The following is a 21,442-nucleotide window of genomic DNA, read 5'->3' as shown; positions in this document are numbered from 1 at the left end:
TGTTCATGGGGAGGGCAGAGAAATGGTGGTGATGATATGGACCATCTCTAGGGGGGTCTTGTCATTGCTTGGGATTTTAGGGGTGCTGTGGGGCCAAACCCACCTTGGCTGGGTGTTCTCTCTGTCCCTTGGCCTATGCTGCAGTGAAGCTGCTGGAGAGGTCTCATGGTGCCTGCAGGGACTGTTGGGTCTTGGCCTGCCTCATCTTGAGTGCCTTTTAGGCTCAGGGAGGTGGGAACAGAGCTCCAGCCACAAGCAGGTGCCCAGCCTGAGAGGTCAAAAACACGAGCCATGGCAATGTTTCAGCGCACATTTATTGCTGCTCGTTGTTTTCCCTGCAGTGGATCAGAACGAAGGTCCCTATTGCACATAGATTTTATTTTTGGCATTCTTAAAAAAAGAAAAGAAAACAAAAAAAATTGCACAAGACTTTTTAACCACCTTCCCCCTTTGCCCCTATAGCTGACTGAACACACAACATGAGATTTTTCACCTACATGATGGCTGTGGATGGCCCGGGAGGCACAGTGATGCTTCCCAGGCGTGCTGTGGTGGGGCTTGTGCATCAGTGCCCTCCTGCAGGAGGAACCCCGTGGTGAGGATGGCTTTCATGTTTGCATACAGAGTGCATACAGAGACACCCTAGCCTCTGGAAAAACATGCCTGGATGATCTTTGTAGAGACTTTTCTACTGCATGCAACAGATGCTTGTGGCTGGACGTAATTTACCCACTGAGCAGTCCCTCTGGGGTTTGGTCTGTGGGACTTGCTCAGCTGCTGCTGAGTTTCTCTGGCCAGGCTGTAACAATCCAAGCTGCACGGTGAGAATTTCAATACAGTGAGGGTTTTTTTTACACCTATGGTTGCACAGGGTGAATCAGAAAACCCCAACCTTGGAACACAGGGCGAGGCCTGCCTGGGGCTGGGTGCTCCACGTCACATCCATCAAATCCATGCCTGCCTTTTTCTGCTCTTCCCTGTTTGTAAGAGGAAACCCTTGGCTGTAGGTGGTCTGTGGGAGGCCTCCTAAGCTGTGGGGCTTCCTTGAAGCCTCATGGACACCAGGCAGGGGTCTGGGTTGTTTGTGTGCACTCCTGCAGTGTCAGAAGACATCTGCCTGGAGAGCCCCTGCCCTGCCACTTCCCTTGGGACCGGTGCAGAGAAGATCAGGGGGGTGCTACAGCAGGACTGTGCTTTCCCTTGGCCTGGTGAGGCAGGGAGCTGTGCTCTGAGCTAACGGGGTGCCCTGGGCTCTGCTGCAGCCACTGACTTACCCTGCAGTGCCAGGGGAGGTGGCTGTCCCCCAGGCAGCCCCGTCCTGTGTTCCTTGCCCCAGGAGAGGAGATGTGGGCCCCCTCTGTGTGTGTGTGTGTGTTAACCAACTGAGAGCATGTCCATGGAGCAGCAGAAGGAGGGAGTTGTGCTGGGCTGTGTGTGTGGACCGGGGGAAGCTGAGGAGGTTCCTCCCCATGGCTGCAGGATGGCTGATGGGAAGCGGCTGGGGCTGGATGCCCTCTCAGTAGACCCAGGAGACAGGCACCCACTGTGGAGAGCTGCAGGCCTGCTCAAAGGCTTCCTGCAGCAGCTGGAGGCTTTCTTCCACCCCGTTGTTGACCAGGGAGAGGTCGAAGTAGTGTGCGTACCGGCTGCGGATGCTCTCCGAGTCCTTCCGGAGCTGCTGCAGAGCCTCGGACTGCAAGGAACAGGAGAGGAATTTCACAGCCAATCCCCACCAAAACAGCTCCAGTGGCTGGGAAGTACCAGAGCACAGGCCATCCTTGCAGCAGGACAGACCAGGATCCCTGAGTTTCTCTGGCTGGACTCCTGTGCGATGCTGGGAGCATCAGGTTACCTGCCAGAGCTTGGTCTCATATTTACCTGTAAAACACTCTGTGGAGGCTGCCAGGGAGAATTCAGGAGCAGCAGGGTGCTCAGGGCTGGGTAGTGCAGCTAACTCAAGGCCTCAGGTTGGGTTGCAGGTAGAATCCCTGCAGGATGCTTTACCAGCCTCTCTCTGCTGGTTCTGGCTGGGTTTTAGTGCTTTATTTTGACAGTAAAAGCAAAGCTGCCTGCCCCCTCCTGCCTGGATGGTAGGGGCATCCCAAGGGTGTATCCCTGCAGGCAGCTCTGCCCCCAACAATGAATTCCAGGCAATTTCTACATATTTTCCTAATGGAACTGGAAAGGCAGGCAGCTTCTGTGCCTGGGGAGCAGGGGGATAGCTTGGGGTGCAGTGCTCACTGAGCTCTGCTGTGTGCAGGTATTAATAGACCTGAACAGATATTATTAGAGTATAATATTAATTATGATATATCTATTATATAATTGTATGCATTAATATATTAAATAGACTTAGGTATTAATAGACCTAAACAGATATTATCAGATTATTATTAATTACTAAATCTAGTATATATCTATTATTAATAGATCAAAAGAACCTCAACAGATAATAATAGACCTAAACCAGCCCAAGTCTTAATGTCTTTCCCTTCTCTGTTAGGCCACTTTGGTATGAGTCACAGCACTGACACCTTTAGTGGTCAGCACTAAAACCACATTACAGATGTCATATTTGCAATACCACCCCTTCCCAGAAGGCACAGCAGGTTTCTGTCTTGAAGGTGTTCAGTTCAACACTGACAAACTTTAAATGTAATTAACAATTACCCCAGGAAAAAAAAAATCAAAAGGAGATAACTGCTTAGCTACTTTCATCTTGAAAGAGTTACTGAATATATTCATCTATTCTTGGAAAATGAATTTTTTTCTGTTATGGATGAAGCTGGCAGCTCTTGGGGGTGGAGGGGGGAGAGCAGTGAGCAGTTTGCTGGGTCATGTGAGCTCTCCTGGGTCACATTAACGCTGCTGCATCCCTCTGGTAAGAGTGAGCCGAGCTGCAGGGTTATAAATAGTGCCTGGCAGCAGGGCTGGCCCTGCCTACTGCAGCAGGATGTAATTCCTCTGGCTGGAGGCAGCGGTGGGTGACAGCAGGAGGTGGGGACAGCAGGCCCCTGAGGCTCTGAGACTTGCCCACCTTTCCCCCTTCCTGCTGCATCTGGCTGTGCCTCCAAATACCTGCACAATGCCTGTTCTGAAGGATGCAGAAATACCCTCCCTGCAATCTGTACCTTAAGCTTTAGGAACCCTAACTGAATAGGCTGGGATAGGTGGCCTTGGCTGCCTGTGAGTCCAGGAGGAGCACAGCTCTGGGTTTCCATTGACCCATCACTTCCCACCTCCCTGCCGGGCTGGGGCAGGGCAGGGTAGGCAGCACTGCTCCTGCATCCAAGGGCCTTCCTGGGAAGTGGTAGTTTGTGATTTCCAGCCTCCTGCTTGGCTCTGAGTGAGTTAACTGCCCTATCAGTGTTGCTTTCATCCTAACAGTTAAAGAGATCAGCATCTCAATGAGGCAAAGGATGAAAGCAGCCCTTGTTTGTATGTCCATTTGCATAGCTGATGGCAGGATAAATCATCCTGTCCCGGGTTCTGGGCTGAGCTCCCCACACGTGTTAGAGGCTGATTATGCTGCAGGGATGATGGTTGCTGGGGGGTGTCAGTCAGAGACAGGGAATCTACAGCTGCAGGAATTCCTGTCCCTCGGGTCTGAGTTCTCCCGGACCACCACAATCTGAGCAGACAGGAAGAAGCTGATGTGGAGCAGGGAGAGCCCTGGGTTGCTGCAGCGGGCTGGTTGCCCCCTGGCCAGGGGTTGGCGAGCCCAGCTGGAGGGGGACAGGAAAGGGACAGCCTTGGCACCCTGTGCCACTCACCTCCTCTGCCCTGTCTGTGGGGGCAATGAAGACGATGAACGGGGAGAGCTCGGCTGTGCGCACGATCTTGAGGGTCTGTGGAGAGAGGGGGGAGTTACCAGGGTGTGCCCTTCCCCAGGGTAGGAGCAAGCACAGCCAAGGCTGCTGTCCCCCCCACCCCATGCTCCCCCACAAACCAGCCTGGCTGTCACAGCCAGGTGTGTGCTGGGATGGGGAATACCCACCCTGGGAATGGAAATGCCACCCCAGAACTCGCTGGCTTTTTCCTTGGGCAAGGGCACCTGTCCTGCCCACCCCTCCCCCTGCTCCCTACCTGGGGCTCGATGTCCAAAATAGCGACTTTGTCCTGCTGGTGGATCTTGTGCACTGTCTCAAACTTGGTGCCAAACATGTTTCCCTGGTAGCTTCCGAACTCCAAGAACTCATTGGCTGAGATGTCCCGGGTCATCTCCTCGGTGGAGACAAAGTAGTAATCCTTCCCATCCACCTCATTCTTCTTCTGGGGGCGTGTGGTGTCTGGGGAGGGAGGGAGAGGTGAGTGCCAGCCACCAGAAGGACCAGGGGACAGAGTGGAGCAGGCACGGAGGCCCTGTATTCCTCAAGACCAGGCTGTACTAATCCCCCTTTACTTCCTGGGAGGAGAATGGAACTCAGCCAGCCTGAGGGCAGACACTGAGGTGGGAAGACTGAGGTATCTCAGCAGAATGGGTAGCAGCAGCCCCTGCAGCTGCCACCCCATGGGCAGCACATGGGACAGCAGGCAGGGAGGCCCTGCAGTGCCCCATGTGGGGGCCCCTGACTTCTGCTGGACAAACATCGCCCACCTCCCATCAGAAGGTCCCGGATCAAAGAGGTGAGAGGAAATGGAGGAAGTGCATCCTGTGCTGTGCCCTCCACCCTGGCTGGGTACTTACATGGGGGTGGATACATGAACTTGTCTGGGTTGCTGCTGAGCAGAGCGTTCTTGATGTGGCTACGGCCCACGCCGCTGGCCCCTGATGGACAGAGAGAGGGACACTGGAGCTGGGCTCAGAGCAGCCTCCACAGCTCTGGCTCTGAGGAAAGGTGCAGAGCTTGGCCTGGGCCGTGCCCAGGATGTGCTTTCTGAGCTGGTCTGTGGTGTCTTCCAGCGCTGGAAGAGGCTCTCCCTGCCCTGGGCATGCTCACCTCCAGCCCCAGCTGGAGGCAGGGCAGCAGCAGCCAGCACAGCTGGGCATGGTGGGCTGCCCATGCCTGTGGAGTCCATCCACCACCAAGAGCTCAGTCCCTGCAGTGTGGGAGTCCTTGCTTTGGTGCAGCTGTGCAGACCAGAGCTGCTTTTAATAAAGATTTTCCACAAAGATACGTAGGAGCTGCAAAGGCCTGAATTAACTCCACCTCAGCACTGCAGTGCAGATGCCAGACTGTGCACAATGCTGCATGGAGGAGCTCAGCTGCAGGCAGAAGAAATGCTGCCCCAGGCCCTGGTTCCCCTGGGACCCACCACACAGCCCCAGTGCTGCAGAGGATGCCTGGCACAGGACCTACCAATGAGCACCAGAGTCTTCCTCTTGAAGGCAGGCAGCCTCACCACCTCCTCATATGAAACAACATCCAGCTGGTCAAAAACTGGGAGGGAGGAGAAAAAATGGTCAGAGTTGGGTTGGCCATAGGAGCACGTCCAGGACCTTGAGCACGTCAGACCAAACAAGGTCCTTGGGCAAAATGGACAGAGTGGTCAGGACTGGGCTGGGAGCTCATCCATGTTTGGCTGCTTGGGGAAAAGGCCTCAACAGCAAGCAGCATGAGAGGGGCAGAGTGGGCACTGGGGACCTGGACCAGCAGCTGCTGAAGAAGCAGCCAGGGCTGGTTTTGCTCAGTAGTTCTGCTCAGGACAGCAGGACCTGGGAGCTGGGTGGAGAGGCAGCAGGATGCCGCAGGGAGCTTGTTGTTGGGGGAGCTTTATTTATCTTGGTGATTTACAGCCTTGTTTGTGGCTGGTTGGAGCTGCAGGCCGGGCTAGGAGCCAGCATGTCCTCAGGTATCCACCTCTGCCAGCTCAGGGAATTTGCAAAGGTGGCTGAGGGTCAGTTCCCTGCCCCACCAGGGATACAGTTTGGTAGCTGTGGGAGCAGTTTGGGCTGCTCTCTGATTGCTGAGCGGCAGCACAGCCACTGCCTGCCCTGTGTTCAGCAGGCTGTGGTGTTTGAGGCCCGCGAGCCTGACCTCACAAAGCCAGGAGTGCCAGGGATTGTAACCACAGGAGAGCACAGGAGCTCGGTGCTGAGCCAGCCCTGGCCTCGTGCCCTACATGGGGACACAGCTGTGGCCACCTGAGGGGCATGAAAACTAAGGAAGGGACTCAGAAAAGCTGACAAGTGTGGGGTATCCTTCCGAGGTTCCACTGCCAAGACAGCTGGGCTGTTTGGTTGACTCCCACAGAGGACAGAGGCAGGAGTGAGGCCATCCCCCAGGGCTGGGCATGGAGCCCATTGCCCTGCTCACACTTACTTGAGCTGTGCTTGGCCAGGTATTTATCTTTGCACTTCTTCTTCTTCCCAAAGGGGCTACAGCTCGGGGATTCACTCTGGCTGGGCTGGGTGACACTCGCCACGCGCCTGCCGAGAGAGGAGACACCACCATGGCCAGGCTGTCACCCCAGCCCCGGGGAAGCAGCAGGACTGTCCCTCACACATGCAAAGGCAAGAGGAGCAGGTTGGCTACTGGGACAGGCAAAGGCTCACCCTGCAGCAGATGAAGGGGACATCTGCCTGCTTGTCCCAGCAGTGACACTGGTGTTGCCCAGCACAGTCAAACTCCTGCCAGCACACGGTCACTGTTCCCACCTCCACCCCCAGATCCAGCCCTTCTGGTCAAATCCAGGCACCTACCACTCCTGCAGCTCTGGAGAAGGGATGAGTCCTGCTGACTCGGTGCAGGAGCCCTCCACCCGGCCCTGCCACCAGTTGCTGTCGTCCTTGTTTATGATCTGAATCACGTCGCCGATCTGAAACTTCAGCCCTGCTTCCTTGCAGGGGATCAGGTTGTCTTTTTTGGGGTCGTAGTCAAACTGTGCCCTCATGAACATCTGCAAAACAGAGAGGAGAGCAGGCCAGAGTCAGCATGGCCTTGCAGGGTGGCTCAGTTTGGTCGTGTCCAGCTCCTGCCTCCACCTTGCACTCCCCAGCAGTGACTGCAGAGATGGCTCCAGGCACAAGGTCCCTGCTCCAGGAGGGACCACAGCCCCTGCTGCTTTCCAGGCCCCACAGGGCTGGGTGGGGAAAAAGGAGAGGCACAAAGCTTTGGAGGAAGCTCTTGGGCATGGAATTACAGTGAGATGTGCTGGGGGATGGACGAGGGAGGGAGAAAGATGGCATCTTGGCCCTACTGGGAGGCAATGACAGGGCTCTAGGCAGGCCTACATGTCCACAGCTGGTGTCCAAACCCTGCTATGGAGCCTCCCTGCAGTGGCCTGGGTGCTGCACAGTGCTGGTGAGCTGAGCCAGCTGCAGAGCAGTCACGGTGCACAACTGGGCTCTGCAGTGGGGCGAGCACAGAGGACACATCACAACGGTACACCCTGCAATATGATATCCTGGGGACCCCTGGGAAGGCCGTGTCTCAATCCCCAGCTGCTCTGTGCAGGCTTTTTCCCAGAACTGGGCACTCCCTGCATGGCATGAGGCCTTCAGGGAGCCAAAGCTGCAGTGCTGAATCCATCCCTGCCTCGGTCTGTCCCAGTCCCTTCAGCATCAGCTACTCTTGCAAAGTAACAATTCATCACAGCTGCAACTGGAAACGAGCTGTTGCTGCTTCCCAGGTCACTGTGCACCCTCCTGAGGGAAGTCCAGGGGACCGAGAAGGTGTGAGAAAGTGGGCTTTCTCTGCCCCTTCTGCTCACTCAGCTCTTTGGGGGCAGACCTGCAGCTCCTACTCCCATTGGGGCACCCTACCCCACTGCCCTTCCCTGGCCTCGAGCCCCCCTGAAGCCAGCAGGCAGCCAGACATCCCTGGGCTCTTGCTGCCTCCAAGCATCTTTGCAAGCTCAGGAGGAAAATGGCATGTGGTTTTCACACATGGACATTGTTTTCCAGGGAGGCTGTTCGGGAAGAACAGACTCAGAGAGCAGCAGTCACCCACCCCAGGAGGAGGGCAGGCCACACGTGTACCCAGCGCGTCCTGCACTGCCCCTTGCTCTTCTGGTGCCTGGATGAGCTGTTTCTTGAGTGAAGTGCTGCTGCTGCAGCAATTTGTCTCTGGCCAGCACACCCAGGAAGATCAGGACCGTGTCAGGACTAGGGCTGGGGCAAAGCCAGGCAGGCTATGGCAGATGGGGAGTGAAGGGCAGGGTTTAGGGAACCCCGAGCACAACCCTAGCAAGTTATTTACCCCAGAAACGCAGTGCATAGCAAGGGAGCAAAGGGTTTCACATGGGGTGATGCCTGTCCTGCCCTCAGATGTCACAGGCAAGTCCTCCTCCCTGGGCAGAGCAGACCATGCTGTCCTTGTTCCACACTAAAAGGATTTCCCACAGTATCTCGTCCTGCAGCAGTGCTGCTGGAGGCACAGGGCCATCACGACACAATGGTTCCCTTTCACTGCCAGGAGAGAGCATATGGATCCAGCTGTGGTATGAGATCTCTCCCAGTGCAAAGCAACAAGAGTGGAACCTCCTCTCGAGATGAGGACTGATGTTTGCTTTGCAAACACTCCCTGGCACCAGGAAACCGCTCATCCACACGAACACACCAGGACTGCCCAGGCACCTGCCTGGAGCTCTCTGCTCCTCACTGGTACCCCAAGCCAGACAGAGCCAGGCCAGCCTTCAGGTGAGCCAGCAACTGTGCCCTTCTTCCTCAGAGATATATTTTCCCCTGGCACTGAGTTGGCCTGGCCAAGTGGAGCTGGCTGGGTCAGGCCAGGGAGGGCAGATAGACAGCAGGGAAGGAAAGACAGGGGCCAGTGTGCAAGGTTGGTTGAACTGGACTGGGGACAGCATGGGCTGAGCAAAAATTAGAGTTTTCACTTGCCACCATGTTCAGCCCATCAGCCTCTCTGGGTAAAGAAGGACATGGGCTCCCTCAGCCCATCCCAGAACGTGTTTCTACAGGCACATCAGGTAATTACGCCCACACAGGGCCAAAATCTGCTCCTTCACAGCAATGTAAGCCTCAGGATGTGTCCCTTAAGCTTTCAGCAGCTCACTCAAGGTGACAAGGCAGCCATGCCCTTGTCCTGGTAGCCAGTGGCTCTGCACAGCTCCCTCCCCAGTGCTGCTCCTGCAGGGTTTGCTCTGGTCCCCCCCTGCCCCACTCCCTGTCCCAGCACTGCCCGTGGCTCTGGAGGCTGCACTTACCTGGAGAGCAGGGAGGCGGCTTTGCTGGTTGGGAATGACTTTTAATGAGACCATCCCCTTGGTTTCTTTCTAGTGAACAAAGGAAGGGGAGAAAGAAGAGTTGGAGGAGGTGGAGTCTGGAGACAGCTCAACAGCAGCAGCCTGTGCAGGGAGGTGCTGAGCGCCAGGACCTGCAAAGGCAAGGCTCCTGGGTGCTGCCTGCCATGCTGTGCTGCTGGGGGACACCACAGCCTGGTTAGGAACAGCTCTGCTGGGGCTGGGTTAAGAGCTGGGGCAGCACAGCTTTGCCACACTTTTCCCATTCCCATGGAGTGCCACCAGCACCTCCCCAAGGGTCAGGCTGTGGGCACTGCTGAGCACCACCAGAATGAACAAAGAGATCTGCACCAGCTCTGGCCTGGCTGCCCCAGTGAGGAGCCTGGGACAGAGGCTGCTTCTGCCACCACCACCTCCCTCCAACCAGGGCCCACACGTTGGGCATGGATCAGGATGGCCCCTGTATGAACCCAAGGCAGGCCTGAGGACCTGTCCAAAGCTGTCTCTAGCAAGGGCCTGGCAGGATCACCACGACCTCAGCAGCAGGCAAATGGCACCAGGATGGCATGCACATGTGGCCCAGGTCTGCAAGAGCAGCCAGCCCCTGGGCTGGAGTTGCACACCAGCCTTGGCAAACAGAAGTGGCTTCCATGGTGGTTTTCCAAGCCCCACACACATCAGCAGACATCAAGGACCCAGCCAACAACCGCTGCTGCTGCTCTCAGAAGGCCAGAAACAAGCAGCAAGCACAGACACCACCGAGGCTGCATGCAGTGTGGTTTCTGCCACATCACAAAGCTGCAGGCAGCTGTGTGCTGGCTCTGGTGTGTAGGAGGGGGGGAATGCTCACAGCATGCAAGCCAAAGGGGTCCTTCCCAGGAACAGCCCTGTCAAACACAAATACCTACCAGCATCTTCTGCAGCTGGTCAACCGAGTGGTTGCTCGCACTCTGCCCATTGATTTCTATGATTTCATCACCCACGTGAAGGGAGCCTGCCAGCGATGGGAGAAACATGAAAGTGCAGAAAAAGGGACAAGAGCTGCTCACCAAACCCAAACAGCACAGCTCCACCAGCCTCCCAACCCCCTGGGCAAGTTGTGGCCAGGACACTGCAGCGTTTGCCTGGCCAGTGCTTCTGGAGCCACACATGTCACCTGAGCACAGGGGACCAAAGGACAAGGGGAATGAATTCTTCCCCCTCCACTCAAGACACACACTTAGCCAGCCTGAAGGTCATCAGGTAGCTTTCCACAATGCGTCCTTCAGTGTTTTAGACTGGTCAAAGCACCTGCTTCAGTGACTCAAATCCGACCCCAAGTACCTCACCTAAGCCAATGACAACCTCCTCACAGGGCCCTTAACGCAAGCATTCCTGCCTGTGTGTGTTTTCAGTTTATATACCCAGGCAGATTACAGCCTCAGATATACTGCTATAAATCAGGCTCCAGGAGTGTTATTGGAATGGCTCCTGTCATATTTTGGCAGCAGTAAGCACAGACTTCCCACTTGGATCCAAGGCTGGAAAAGCAGCCTTTTCTAAGCAGAGAACATTTCATTTCCATTCCTCCTTGGCAAGACCCAAAACCAGAAAATGGCACCTATTTATTTCTTTTGGCACCTTCTTTTGGTCTGCACAGCCAACCTCCAGCATGCCCATTCCACCTGTGCACTTCAGGAATGGGAAGAGCTTCCATCTCCCCTTACAGTGACCCCATCATGACACAGACAATCTCCAGCTCCTTTTTTGGGAGAGCCCTTCCCCCAATCCCTTATTTATGCCTAAAGCCTCCAGTATATTAACATGACAACCATGCAGAGAGATCAGTGAGTTCCTAACACATCCCTAGTGGAGGAACAGGCACAGATGTCCATGTCACAGGGAAAAGCCAGCAGTGCTGAGGACCTGCAGACGTGCACCCCATGCACTGCTTCTACCAAGGCCCTGTTACCTTGTCTGTGAATCATTCCCCCGTGGAAGATCCTGGCCACCATGCAGCTCTGCTTGTCGTTTTGCTTCAGGGTGATTCCCTGGAAGACAGGAAAACCCATGACCGCTCGCTGCAGGGCAGAGCTCCCCAGCCCTCAGCAAAGTCCTCTCCAGGCCCATGTCCACGGTGGGCTGTACAGTGGCTGGGGGAAGGCCCTGCTTGGCCAGCTCAGGCTGCTGCAGCTCCTCTTGGCACAAGCACCACCACCCTCTGAAGGGGCTCGCTCCGAGTGCCCAGGCGGGAGGCGCCGTCCAGCGCCTTTCTCGCGTGGCCGAGGTCTCCAGCGATCTGCTTCCCCCAGGGCCAGCCCCCTGGCACAGCTCCACCTGCCCCTCCACCCCCCAGGGGGGTCACTGAGCTCTGGGATCTTGCCAGTCCTCACCATGGGCTCCTCCGTGACCTTCTCGAACTGCACGAGGCGAATCTTGCGCACCTCGCGGCCGCTGCCGTGGGAGGGGCTGCCCAGGGCGGAGCCGTTGGTGTAAATGTCCTCGGTCATGGCGTTGGGGGACTGGGTCATGGCCTGTCGGGGCAAAACAAAGACCACAGTGGGTTTAGGGGCTCCTCCTGAGCGCAGCCTGGGGGTGCCGCATCCCTGCTGTGGGGCTGAGCCACTCGGCTGCGTTTGGGGCACAGGGGAGGAGAGAAGAGTGGGCTGGAGGAGAGGACAGGAAGAGCAAGAAAAGACAAACAGCAGAAGAGCTTCACCCTTGAAGACGCGGATGTGGGTTTAATCTGCAGTTTTCCAGCTTGGGAAAGGCAGGAGGTAAGAAAACTTTGGAAAAGCTACAGGTAGCAGGAGCCAGAAGAGTCCACAGCTGATCATCTTCTGAAGCAGCGAGTCACAAACATTCCTTGTGTCGCAGCAGTACTTGGCCCACAGGTAGCTTGTTGCAGAGCATAAAGCCCAGGACTCACCCCTGAGGACTCACTGAGGCCAGGCTTTGCTCCTGTTCAGTTCACAAGTTCAACCTTTCCTCACCTACATCAACGGACAACCACCATGGTGCAGAGCCACGTACACACCCAGGCACTGAAGGCAGCCAGAAACATCCCACTCCCCTTCCCAGCTCCCAGCTACAGGTCCTTTCATGCTGGTTTGCACTGGGAAGCTAAGCAGGGGCTTTCAGTCATAAGGAAACCTCTGTTCTTGGTTTCCAGCAGGTTTCCTGTTGAACCTTTCAGGCATGCTGGGCAAAGTCTCTGCACAGCTCACAAATGTCCCTGTTTGGCCCCAAGTGCAGTGGACTTCCCTCAAGCCTCTCCCAGATCAGTGCTGGCCCAGCAAAATCAGGCCAGCTTCCATCTGCAGCTTCTCCCCGCCCTGTCAGCACGCTCAAATTCCCACACCAGCCCACCATGTAAAACAAGGAACACTCCTGGCTGGCCTTGCTGCCCAGTTCGCAGCCTGCACCCCCCTCCCAGCAGTGCCTGGGCTGGGAGCCACAGCCAGCAAACCTGCAGGGACACCCAGCAAGGTCCTCACTGGCTTCAGTCCTGCATCAGCACCATGGCCTGCCATGCCCAGCCAGCAGAGCCAGCACCTCGCCCACCACATCCTGACTTGCCAACTAAACACCATGCCAGGAGCTGGGGAACATCAGCCTGACCCCACTGCCCCAGCTCGCTCTGACCCACCACAGACACCCAGCCTGGAGTGGGGGAGAAGCTGCAGCCCCATCCTGCCAAGGGGGGTGACAGATCTGGTCTGGCCACGGGAAGGTTCGTGTGGACGCAACCGAGGTGAAGAGCATCTGCTGCCACGGCACTAAACCACAACAGAATTAGCTTTGGGAGGGATGTGCTGGAGTTCTGCTGGGCTGAGGCAACGATCCAGCTCTGTGCAATGGCAGAGAGCAGGGAGAGAGCCAAAGGAAGGGGCAACAGAGTCAGGACTACCCAGGACAGTGGGAGAGGTGCTGGCAGAGTGGGATGGACCAGCATGGAGGCACAGTCACTGTCACAGCCTCCATGGAAGGGCACTGGTGGGGCTGGGCCAGGGTGGGAAGGGCTCAGGGAGCTGTGTGACCTTGATGAAGCAATAGGGAAGACATGTAATTTATTTTTAAGCCAGCTCCTTCTAACAGTGCCAACCAACCTCCCCCTCAGAGGAAAAATTCAACCACATGAGCTCCTGCTGCCAGTGGCTTAAACGTGGAGAAGAAGGCTAAATCCCAGCTCACAGCAGCACCCAGGCCAAGGACTCACAGAGTGGAAGGAAGAACAACTTGCAGCCCCGCAGCCAAGCTTGCCAGCCCTAGCAGAGCACGCTGCTACCATCCCATTTGAAGGGCAGAGGAACAGATCCAGCAGTGTGAGTGCCTAGAGCTGTCCCTCAGCTCTCTGCCAGCTGTCCCACCTCTGCCAAGCCAGCATATGCAAGGAGTAACAGGAGGATGAGGACCTTCTCCAACCCTACCCAAGGCCAAAGTGCCCATGAGGTGGTTGGAGTCAGCACAGATCACACTTATCTTGGTCATGCCTTGGGAAAGTCTTAGACCATGCAATTCCTGGCTTCAAACCTCTAGGCTCAGCAGAGCCTGATGACCCAGGACACAGCACAGCCTGCTCCCAGCACTGGGAGTTCCCATCCCCACCATCCCAGTCAGCTGAGCCTCCTGGCCCTGACCTTTGCTTTTTGCTGAGAGCTGGAGAAAATACCCAGCCCTCGACGCTGACACAGCACCAGTGTCACCCTGGTGACTCCCTGAGAACAAGCCTTGTCACCAGAGACTCGCTGCTGCACCTGGGGATGGTCACCAGTCACCTGCTGGCAGCTCTGAACTCAAAAAGGTCCTCCAGCAACTCTCTCTCTCTGCCCCAGAGCCACACTGGGATGGTGTGGGCTTCTGCTGACGGCACGGGGCAGCCCATGATGGGGATGGGAAAATGTCTGGTTGATGAGGACCCACAGAGGGGCAGATTCCAGCCCTGATGTTGGGCACCCAGCTAACAGAAACAGGAGACGTGTGTGGCTCCCATGCTCCATGCACATGAGCTGGCTGGCTGGATCTCCAACCCTGCACTCTCCTGGCAGCTGCCACACTCTTGGTTGGCTTGGCCCAGCATGGTCTGTGACCTCAAGAGCCTTTTGAGTGATGCTGGTGGCCGGCCAGACTCTGCTACTTGTGCACTGCTCCACATGAAACATCCGTGGGTGCTGCTCAGAGCCGGCTCCGTGGCCACAGCCCCGGGCTCAGCCACTGCTGGGCCAGCCTTGGGGCAGACCTGGGGCGAGGAGGTTGGGGAGCTGGGCTGTGCAATAGGGGTGCTGGGCAGCCCAGCACCCAGCAGCCCTAGGTGTGCCTTGCAGCTGGCACCCTGCACAAATCCTGCTGCAGGTGGCAAAGCACAGAGGAGCCACCAGCTCTGTGGGTCACAAAGGTGCACCCCAGCTCCCTGCCTGCACTCTCTTTAAGACCCTGTATTTCTGCCCCGTATCCCAAGGTGGAGGGAAGTGCTCCAGTTCCTTGGGCAGCCTTTACCAACAAGGAATGCAGTGAGGACCCCAGGGCTTGGCATCCTGTCCCCCAGTGGGGTTAGCACTGTGTGCCAGGGCTGCTCCTGCTGCCTCCTGGCTCCACCAGGCTGCACGCCGTGGGTAAATCAAACATTAACTGGGCAGCTTGTTTGCAGGAGGCTGAAGCAGCACTTGGGGAAAGCAGCACTACAGTGCAAAGGGCACGTTCAGAGGTTTGGTTCCTGGGCTCTCCTTGCTGCTCTGACCAAGAGACTTCAGTGCCAGGTAGCCTTGGAATAACAGCGCTGCCTGGAGAGTGCGTGGAGAAAAGCAATGGTGATTTTGCCAAGCAGGCCCCCAAAGCAGAGCAGCTGGGATGCAAGAAGGATCCCTGGAGCCAGGTTTCTCTGGGATTGCCCTCCTGGCTGGCAGGGAGACATGCTCTGCTGTCCACAGTGAGCAACAAAATCCCAGCTCCCTCCATCCATCATCACCCCTCGCATTACAGTCACCATGGGTGCGTGCAGGGAGGTTGGGGCACTGCTTGGTGCAAAGATGTCCTGACCCAGCAATCTCTCCTCCCATCCTCCAGTGCTCCAGCCTTGCCTCCCCACTACCCAGCAGATGTGTGCATCTTACTCTCAGTATTGCTTAAAAATACCACAGCAGTGGGTAAAAAAAGCAAAGTAGCAGGAAAAAAAAAAATTGAGCTTGGGAGTTGCTTTAGGGCTGCTCCAACAGGCTGGGGAGCAACAGCCATGTGGATATTTAGAAGTAATTGATTCTGCCAGGAGCTACTGACTTCTCAGGTCTGCCAGTACAACCACAGGAACAACTTCATCTAAAACCCCCTCTGGCAATATGATTGAGGTTATAAAAAAAAAAAAAATCAAACTAACAACATTTAAACCCAACAGGATTAAATTGCTGACACTGGGAAAAGGTCTGGCAACACCAACAGGTCTCTGTAGGAAGGGGAATAGAAAAATAAGGGGATACAAAACAATCATGGCAGCCAGAAGGTGCTGCCAGCTCTGTGTGCCCTCACTCTGACTCCGAATCACAGAGTGCTGCAATGGAGATGGGCCAGATTTTCAAGGGAGCACAGTAAATTTTGCTGAGGCACCATCTTCTCACCACAAAAGGCTGAGACAGCCTTCCAGATGTGTTTGCGAAACCGGTCACCTCCAAGAGACAGTCAGTGAAACCACAACACTGACAGAAGGAGGAGCTGCCCAGCCACTCCATCCCACCCTCCTGAACAAGCCCTGCAAAACAGCTTTTCCCCTGTATCTGTTACAGACAGCAACCTGACAAAACACATTTGAGATAAAGAAGTTGGAACCAGACCAGCTCTCCCCACTTCACTGCTCACAGCCAGAAGTTTAGCTTGGCTTCCAAGCGAGTTTTACCTGTGGTTGATTCAGGATTTGGTCCCTGGGGACCGTGGCCTCAGTCTGCCTTGGAGTTGGTGCTCCTTGGAACTGCTGCCCAGAGGGAAGTGCTGTGTTCCCTCTGCACCCTCAGGCTCAGCTCTCTCTAGAAAAGAAGTACCCTTCTTTTCTCCACCAGATTCCCAAAGGTCACATTTGTTGCCCATTTTACAGCTGGGGAACTGAGTCATGGAAGATAAGGGGAAAAGCCCAAGGTCACCCTGCCAAGCAGGGGCACAGCTGGGAATAAAGTTCACACCTTTTTGGTAAGTGTGTATTTGCCAATCAGGAGTTAAGGAAAAGATATGCAGGCAGCTGAGGCTCAAGAGAAGAGGCTTTTCCTTGTCTCCTAGCGATACCATGGCTTCCACTCCCCAGGTTTTGCATGCCCTGCCACCACGTGAGCAACACAGGGCGGCACTTCCCAGCACGTGGCTCTACCAGAGAAAATGGAGAAGAGAAACCTCCTGGTCACCCTGTTTGACTCCAGACAAGGAGCAGCCAGACAGACCCAGTACCCTTCCCAGGAGCTGCTGCTGGGTGATATCTTGGTGTGCCACAGAGGACCAGCACCGCCTCTGCACTCACACAACATGGAGAGGAGCATGGGAGCGACTGGCAAGCTCAGGACATGGTACCCTGTTGGGAGCCAGCCCTGTGGAGCAACTTTTAAAAGGCCTCACACAAATCTCAGTTCACCATCTCTATCCCTTTTGAAATAAATACACCACAACACCAGCAAGCTGTAGGGAAGCTCCTACATTTTCCATGCCCTGCTGCCACTGGTAATTTATCCTTGCTTTGCCTGCAGCCAGGCAGGCCCTCTGCTTGGATTTTGCAGGCAGAGGGATAGGAGAGCTCCTCTCAGCAGCTGCCTGGTCCAGACACTTCGTTTTAAATTCTTTTTTTGATTTTTTTTTTTTTTCAAAGCACCCTGCCAAGGTTGAAGCATAAAAAGCAGAGAAGCCACTGGTAAGAGACAGATCTGACAAGCCTCTTTTGCATGCTTTAGTGTCCAACAGGATGGGCCAAGGACAGCACTTGGGGGAAATTTCCTCCCTGCTCTCAGAGGCTCCCCATAGTTGCAAGGAAACCTCAGCCCAGGGAGGTTATGCTGTGGCTTCAAGAAGGATGTCTGCTGAAAGATGGGAGAAAGCACCAGTTGTTGAGCACCGGGAACTGCTGACCTTCTCCTGGCTGAGCCCAAGCTACCCCAAATGACACCAGCTGAGGAAGGAGCCCTCGCAGCAGAACCAAGACGGCTGGTGCAGCCTGCTCCCCTTCTGTTGGAGGTGGGGTGCGTGCGACCACCGGCTCACTCCCTGCCCGGGGTAGGTGTGAGAAAGGCTGGTTGCATCCTCCTTCTCTGGGGCAGAGACCCTCCACCCTCCTCCAGCCCGTGCTGTGGACCTGGAGTCTGCTGAGCAGCTGAATCAGCTCATGTGACAGGCAGTTCCAGTTCAGACCAGCTACAACTTTGCAGCAAAACAAGCACAATCTCTTCCGTGGCAGGATGCTGGAGCCTTCCTCCCCTGTACCCAGCTCCTTCTCCCCTGCCTGGCTATGCCGTGCCGGGCGCGCCGGCTGACCATTCCCCGAGTCACCCCGCGTCCCACAGCGAGCATCCCCGCCGCTGGGGTGCTGGGGACCGGCAATGCCACACGCAGGGCAGGCACCCGGATACCCACGGCGGGGTCTCTGCCTCTGGGGCCATGGATGTGCGGGAGGGACGGGGAGGCGCGGGACCCCCGGGGGATCCCGGCCGGGCCCGGGCTGGGCGCGGGGTGCTGGGCTGAGGGCCCGCAGGGAAATGGGGAGCGCCGGGGGTCCCTGCGCGGGGCCGGGGGCGGGATGGGGAAGGCGGGAGGCAGAGGCGCGGGGTGCCGGGGGCGCATCGGGCCGCTCACCTCGGGCTTGGGCCGGTTCTGCAGGAGGTGCTCCAGGTAGAGGTCGGACAGCGCCGTCCTCATGCTGCTGCTGCCGCCGCCGGCGCTGCGCCCCGACTTGAGGGTCATCGCGGCGGCCGGAGCCCCGGCACGGCGGAACGGAGCGGCCCCGGGCCCGGCCGCGGCTCCCGCAGCGCCGCCCGCAGCTCCGCCCGTGTGCGCCGGGGGCCGGCGGGCGGGCGGGGCCGGGGCCGGGGGCGGGCCGGGGAGCGGGGGCTCGGGGCCGGCACGGGGAGCGGGAGCTCGGGGCCGGCACGGGGAGGGTCGCGGAACGCCGAGCCCGCTCCCCCGCCTGCCGCCCGGCCCCGCCTGGCTGCCCGCCCGGGGGCTCTGCCCCCGTGGAAGTGTCCCCCCGTCGTGCCAGCCCCCGGCCCGTGTCAGCCCCTGGCCGTGCCCGAGCACTCGCAGGGCTCTCAGCCTGCCCCGGGGGCGCTGCCAAGTCTGGATGCTGGTAGGATCCTGCTGGGGAGGGGGTAGCAGTGCCCCTCACCCCAAAGTCAGAGTGGGAGGCTGGGGAAAGGCTTTGTCACGGCGAAAACATCGGCAGCGCTTCTCCAAAGGAGCACTGGTGCTCACCTGGCTCTCGCAAACCGGTGGTCATCCCTGGGCTCTGTCAGAGCCTCAGGGTACCTCCTGGAGACCTGGGGGTTTCTCTGCTCTGCAGAAAGGACAGCGCTATTCTTCTTGCACTGTTCTGGGTCTTCCACCTACTTGTGAACCTGAAACTTGCATGGGTCAGATGGCAAATCTCTGTACTTGCATCGTCGGATGGCAAATCCCTGCATTTGTGAGCTGTGCATAGTGGGAAGGGCTGCTGTCAAACTTTTTGTGCTCTCACCAATAAGTCTTGTCTTGCCAGAGTCCGGGTGAAGTCAGAGATTTGTCTGGGGATGGGAAGTTAATTCTGCTGGCATATTCTTTAAAATAATCATTGAAAGAATTATTCACACCATCCCTGGAATCCTGGAAGTTTAGGGGTTGTTGTGTCAGCTGATGATGGTGGCAGCCTTCCTTGCTTCCTTATCCTCCAGCTCAAACCAGCTCTGCGGCCTCCTTTTACTCAACTAGGTAAAAGTTCAGCATATCTGGGTGGAAATCCACAGCTTGTGGTTTAAAGCTTTATCAAATTTAGCTCCTGATGGTAAGCAAGTTCTGGATCAGTTGTATACCAAACCACACAACAGGCTTGCAGTGGTGGTAGGAGATCAGGGGAGTCAGGAGCAGAAGAAAGACAGCTAAGAGGGACATGTTTTGCAGCTATGCATGGTGGAACCTGTGGCCCAGACTTTGTCTGCAAGGTTCCCTGTGAAGTCAGATTAGGAAGAGAAAATAATGGACTAGGTCACGGGGCTGGAAAAGTCACAGGTTGCCTGACTGCATTCAGGTCCAACAGATGTGCCCACTAGGCTGGAAGATGCTGCTTGGAACCTCATCTCTCCCACCCCTGCCCAGCTGACCAAGGAGTGTCTGTAGAGCGCTTTGTAGCATCCTTACCCAGCACTGAGGAAGCCTGGAAGGAGGAGGGGGGAAATATGGACATAGAGTGGGATAGGTGGGGCATGGCTTTGCAATGTGCTGCCCTGAGCACATCCTGGGGGCAGGACGCCTTGGCACCAGGCTTCTCTTGCACTCACGGGCTAGAAACAGGCTGGTAGCAACATGGAGTGGGAGGCAACAGATAGAGACAGCAGAGAGAAGCCCTGCAGTTAATCATGGAATACACAGTAGGAGGGAGAAATGTGACAAGAGACATCTGACAGACAGAAAAAGGAAGTCTAAGTCTTCATTCTCTCTTGGTTACGTACAGGCAATACATATGTACATGTATATGAATACATATACACATATGTAACATATGATGTGCTTGCCCAAATTTGCTTTGCTCCCTATCAGCCACAGTTCTGGCTCAGGTGCTCCCTTCAAAATGCTGCTGCCTGTTTCTCTTACATGCTGGTAACTTCCTCGGAGAATGGTGCCCACCTGCACAGCTGCAACACCTGCACACATCCCCCCCACATGTCTGGCTCAGGTGGGGGCTGCACACCAAGAGCTCTCCATCCGGCATGAGAGGAGGCAGATGCAGAAACTTCCATGGCTTGTCTGGCTGGGGCTCATCATCAAAGCACCTCACACATTTTGGATGACAAAATAGTCTCTGCTTGGGCTATAATAGGAAGAGATGGCCAGGAAGTGTTTTGTCTTCCTGGAGACACCAGAAAGCTGTGTCATCACCAGATCACCCAGCCCAGGCAGATGTAGCAGCTGAGCCTGAAAGAGAATAAAATCCCTGGGGTCTGGGAGGATTTGACCAGGCAGCCCCCATGCAGCAGGGCTCTCTGTGGGGTGCTGATTAGGCAGGGCATCTCCTGGCCCAGTGGCAGAGGGCTTTGTGCTGGTCCAGCCCTTCCCCTGTGCAGAAACGTCTGTGGCTGGGGGAGGATGTGATGCATTTCAGATTTGCATCGTGCTGTGAGGAAACAGCGTCTGGTCTCCCTTCCCCACGAGATAAATGTCAAGACATCCTTACAGTAATAGATGCCAGAATTTGGCAGGCTCTGACATATCTGCCTGCCTGCCTGCCCACAGTCCCCTCCCAGGGCTCTTGCTCAGCACAGCCCTTGCTGCTTCCTGGCTGGCTGGAGAACATTTGGAACTGCCCAGGGCTGGTTGGTGAAGGCTGCTCTGTCACCTGCAGAGATTTCAGCCGTGTTTCCTCTTCGAGAATTGTGCAGAGGGGGGCTCTGGTGCACACAGCTTTTGCTGATCTAACCCTCTGTCACTGGACAAATGTGCCATAACAGGGCAGCAGGTTTCTGGTGGCAGGATGAGCCTGAGCATCCACTGGTGTAAACTCTGAGAGGTATTTATGCTTCAGCTGGTCAGGCTCAGCCTGGCCATGGACAGCCTTGGAAGATGGGAGATTGGACCAGATCTTTAGCAAGTGTGTGTGGGTCTCTGTCTACAGTCCAGCTGCTGTTTGGGTCTGAGATGATGTCTCTGTTCTGTTCTCTCTGCCATCAGGGTCTTCCATGTGCCTGGGATGGTGGCCCAGTGACAGCAGCCAGCTATCCTTGGCCACTGCGCTCAGGAGGGATGGAGATGCCTTGGAGCTGAAGAAGGTGGTCCTGAGAAGGGCCTGAGGTGGCAGGTTTTGTCCTCCCAGGCTGAAGGCTACTCTGCCTCAGGCAGGGGTGTTCCCCTTTGAGAAGCTTATGGCTCCAATCCCTCGATCTTCAGGCCAGCCAGCGCTTGCCAGGCAGCCTCTTCTCACCTCTGTGCCTGGTTATTGTCAGAATGCAATTAAGCCAAAGGGTGATTGCATCTCCTGCTTGGGTTCTAATGTAATCACTGCCAGGGCCACAGCAAAGGCTCCATGTACAGCAATGTGGAACCTGGAAGATGCATGAGGCTTTTTCAGGTTGCTTTATTTGAGACAGGAGCTTCTGATCTCCACTGGGTGTGGGTTCCC

General features: G+C 56.2%; 1 protein-coding gene across 1 annotated transcript; it reads right to left on the bottom strand.

Moving 5' to 3' along the window:
- Positions 1–296: 296 nt before the first annotated feature.
- MPP1 (MAGUK p55 scaffold protein 1) lies at positions 297–18,101 on the bottom strand. The gene is made up of 12 exons (XM_050310373.1): positions 17,935–18,101; positions 11,517–11,657; positions 11,096–11,174; positions 10,053–10,138; positions 9,109–9,177; positions 6,644–6,840; positions 6,264–6,370; positions 5,301–5,381; positions 4,688–4,768; positions 4,087–4,289; positions 3,774–3,848; positions 297–1,693 (listed from the first exon to the last, which is right to left on the bottom strand). Exons 1-12 carry the CDS (start codon positions 18,040–18,042, stop codon positions 1,517–1,519), a joined length of 1,404 nt encoding a protein of 467 aa, XP_050166330.1. The 5' UTR covers positions 18,043–18,101; the 3' UTR covers positions 297–1,516.
- Between the last annotated feature and the right edge of the window lie 3,341 nt (positions 18,102–21,442).

This window comes from Myiozetetes cayanensis, unplaced genomic scaffold (genome assembly GCF_022539395.1).
Source record: "Myiozetetes cayanensis isolate MyiCay16 unplaced genomic scaffold, myiCay2020 scf15, whole genome shotgun sequence".
Taxonomy (NCBI): domain Eukaryota; kingdom Metazoa; phylum Chordata; class Aves; order Passeriformes; family Tyrannidae; genus Myiozetetes; species Myiozetetes cayanensis.
Note: the sequence above shows the minus strand (reverse complement) of the source record. Positions and strands in the feature narration are given on the sequence as shown.

Coding starts and splice junctions, on each gene's coding strand:
- MPP1 (XM_050310373.1), bottom strand. CDS start 18,042: ATGACCCTCAAGTCGGGGCGCAGCGCCGGCGGCGGCAGCAGCAGCATG. Junction 9,178..10,052: donor ACCAGCTGCAGAAGATGCTG/GTAGGTATTTGT, acceptor TTTGTTCACTAG/AAAGAAACCAAGGGGATGGT. Junction 3,849..4,086: donor TTTTGGACATCGAGCCCCAG/GTAGGGAGCAGG, acceptor CTCTCTCCACAG/ACCCTCAAGATCGTGCGCAC.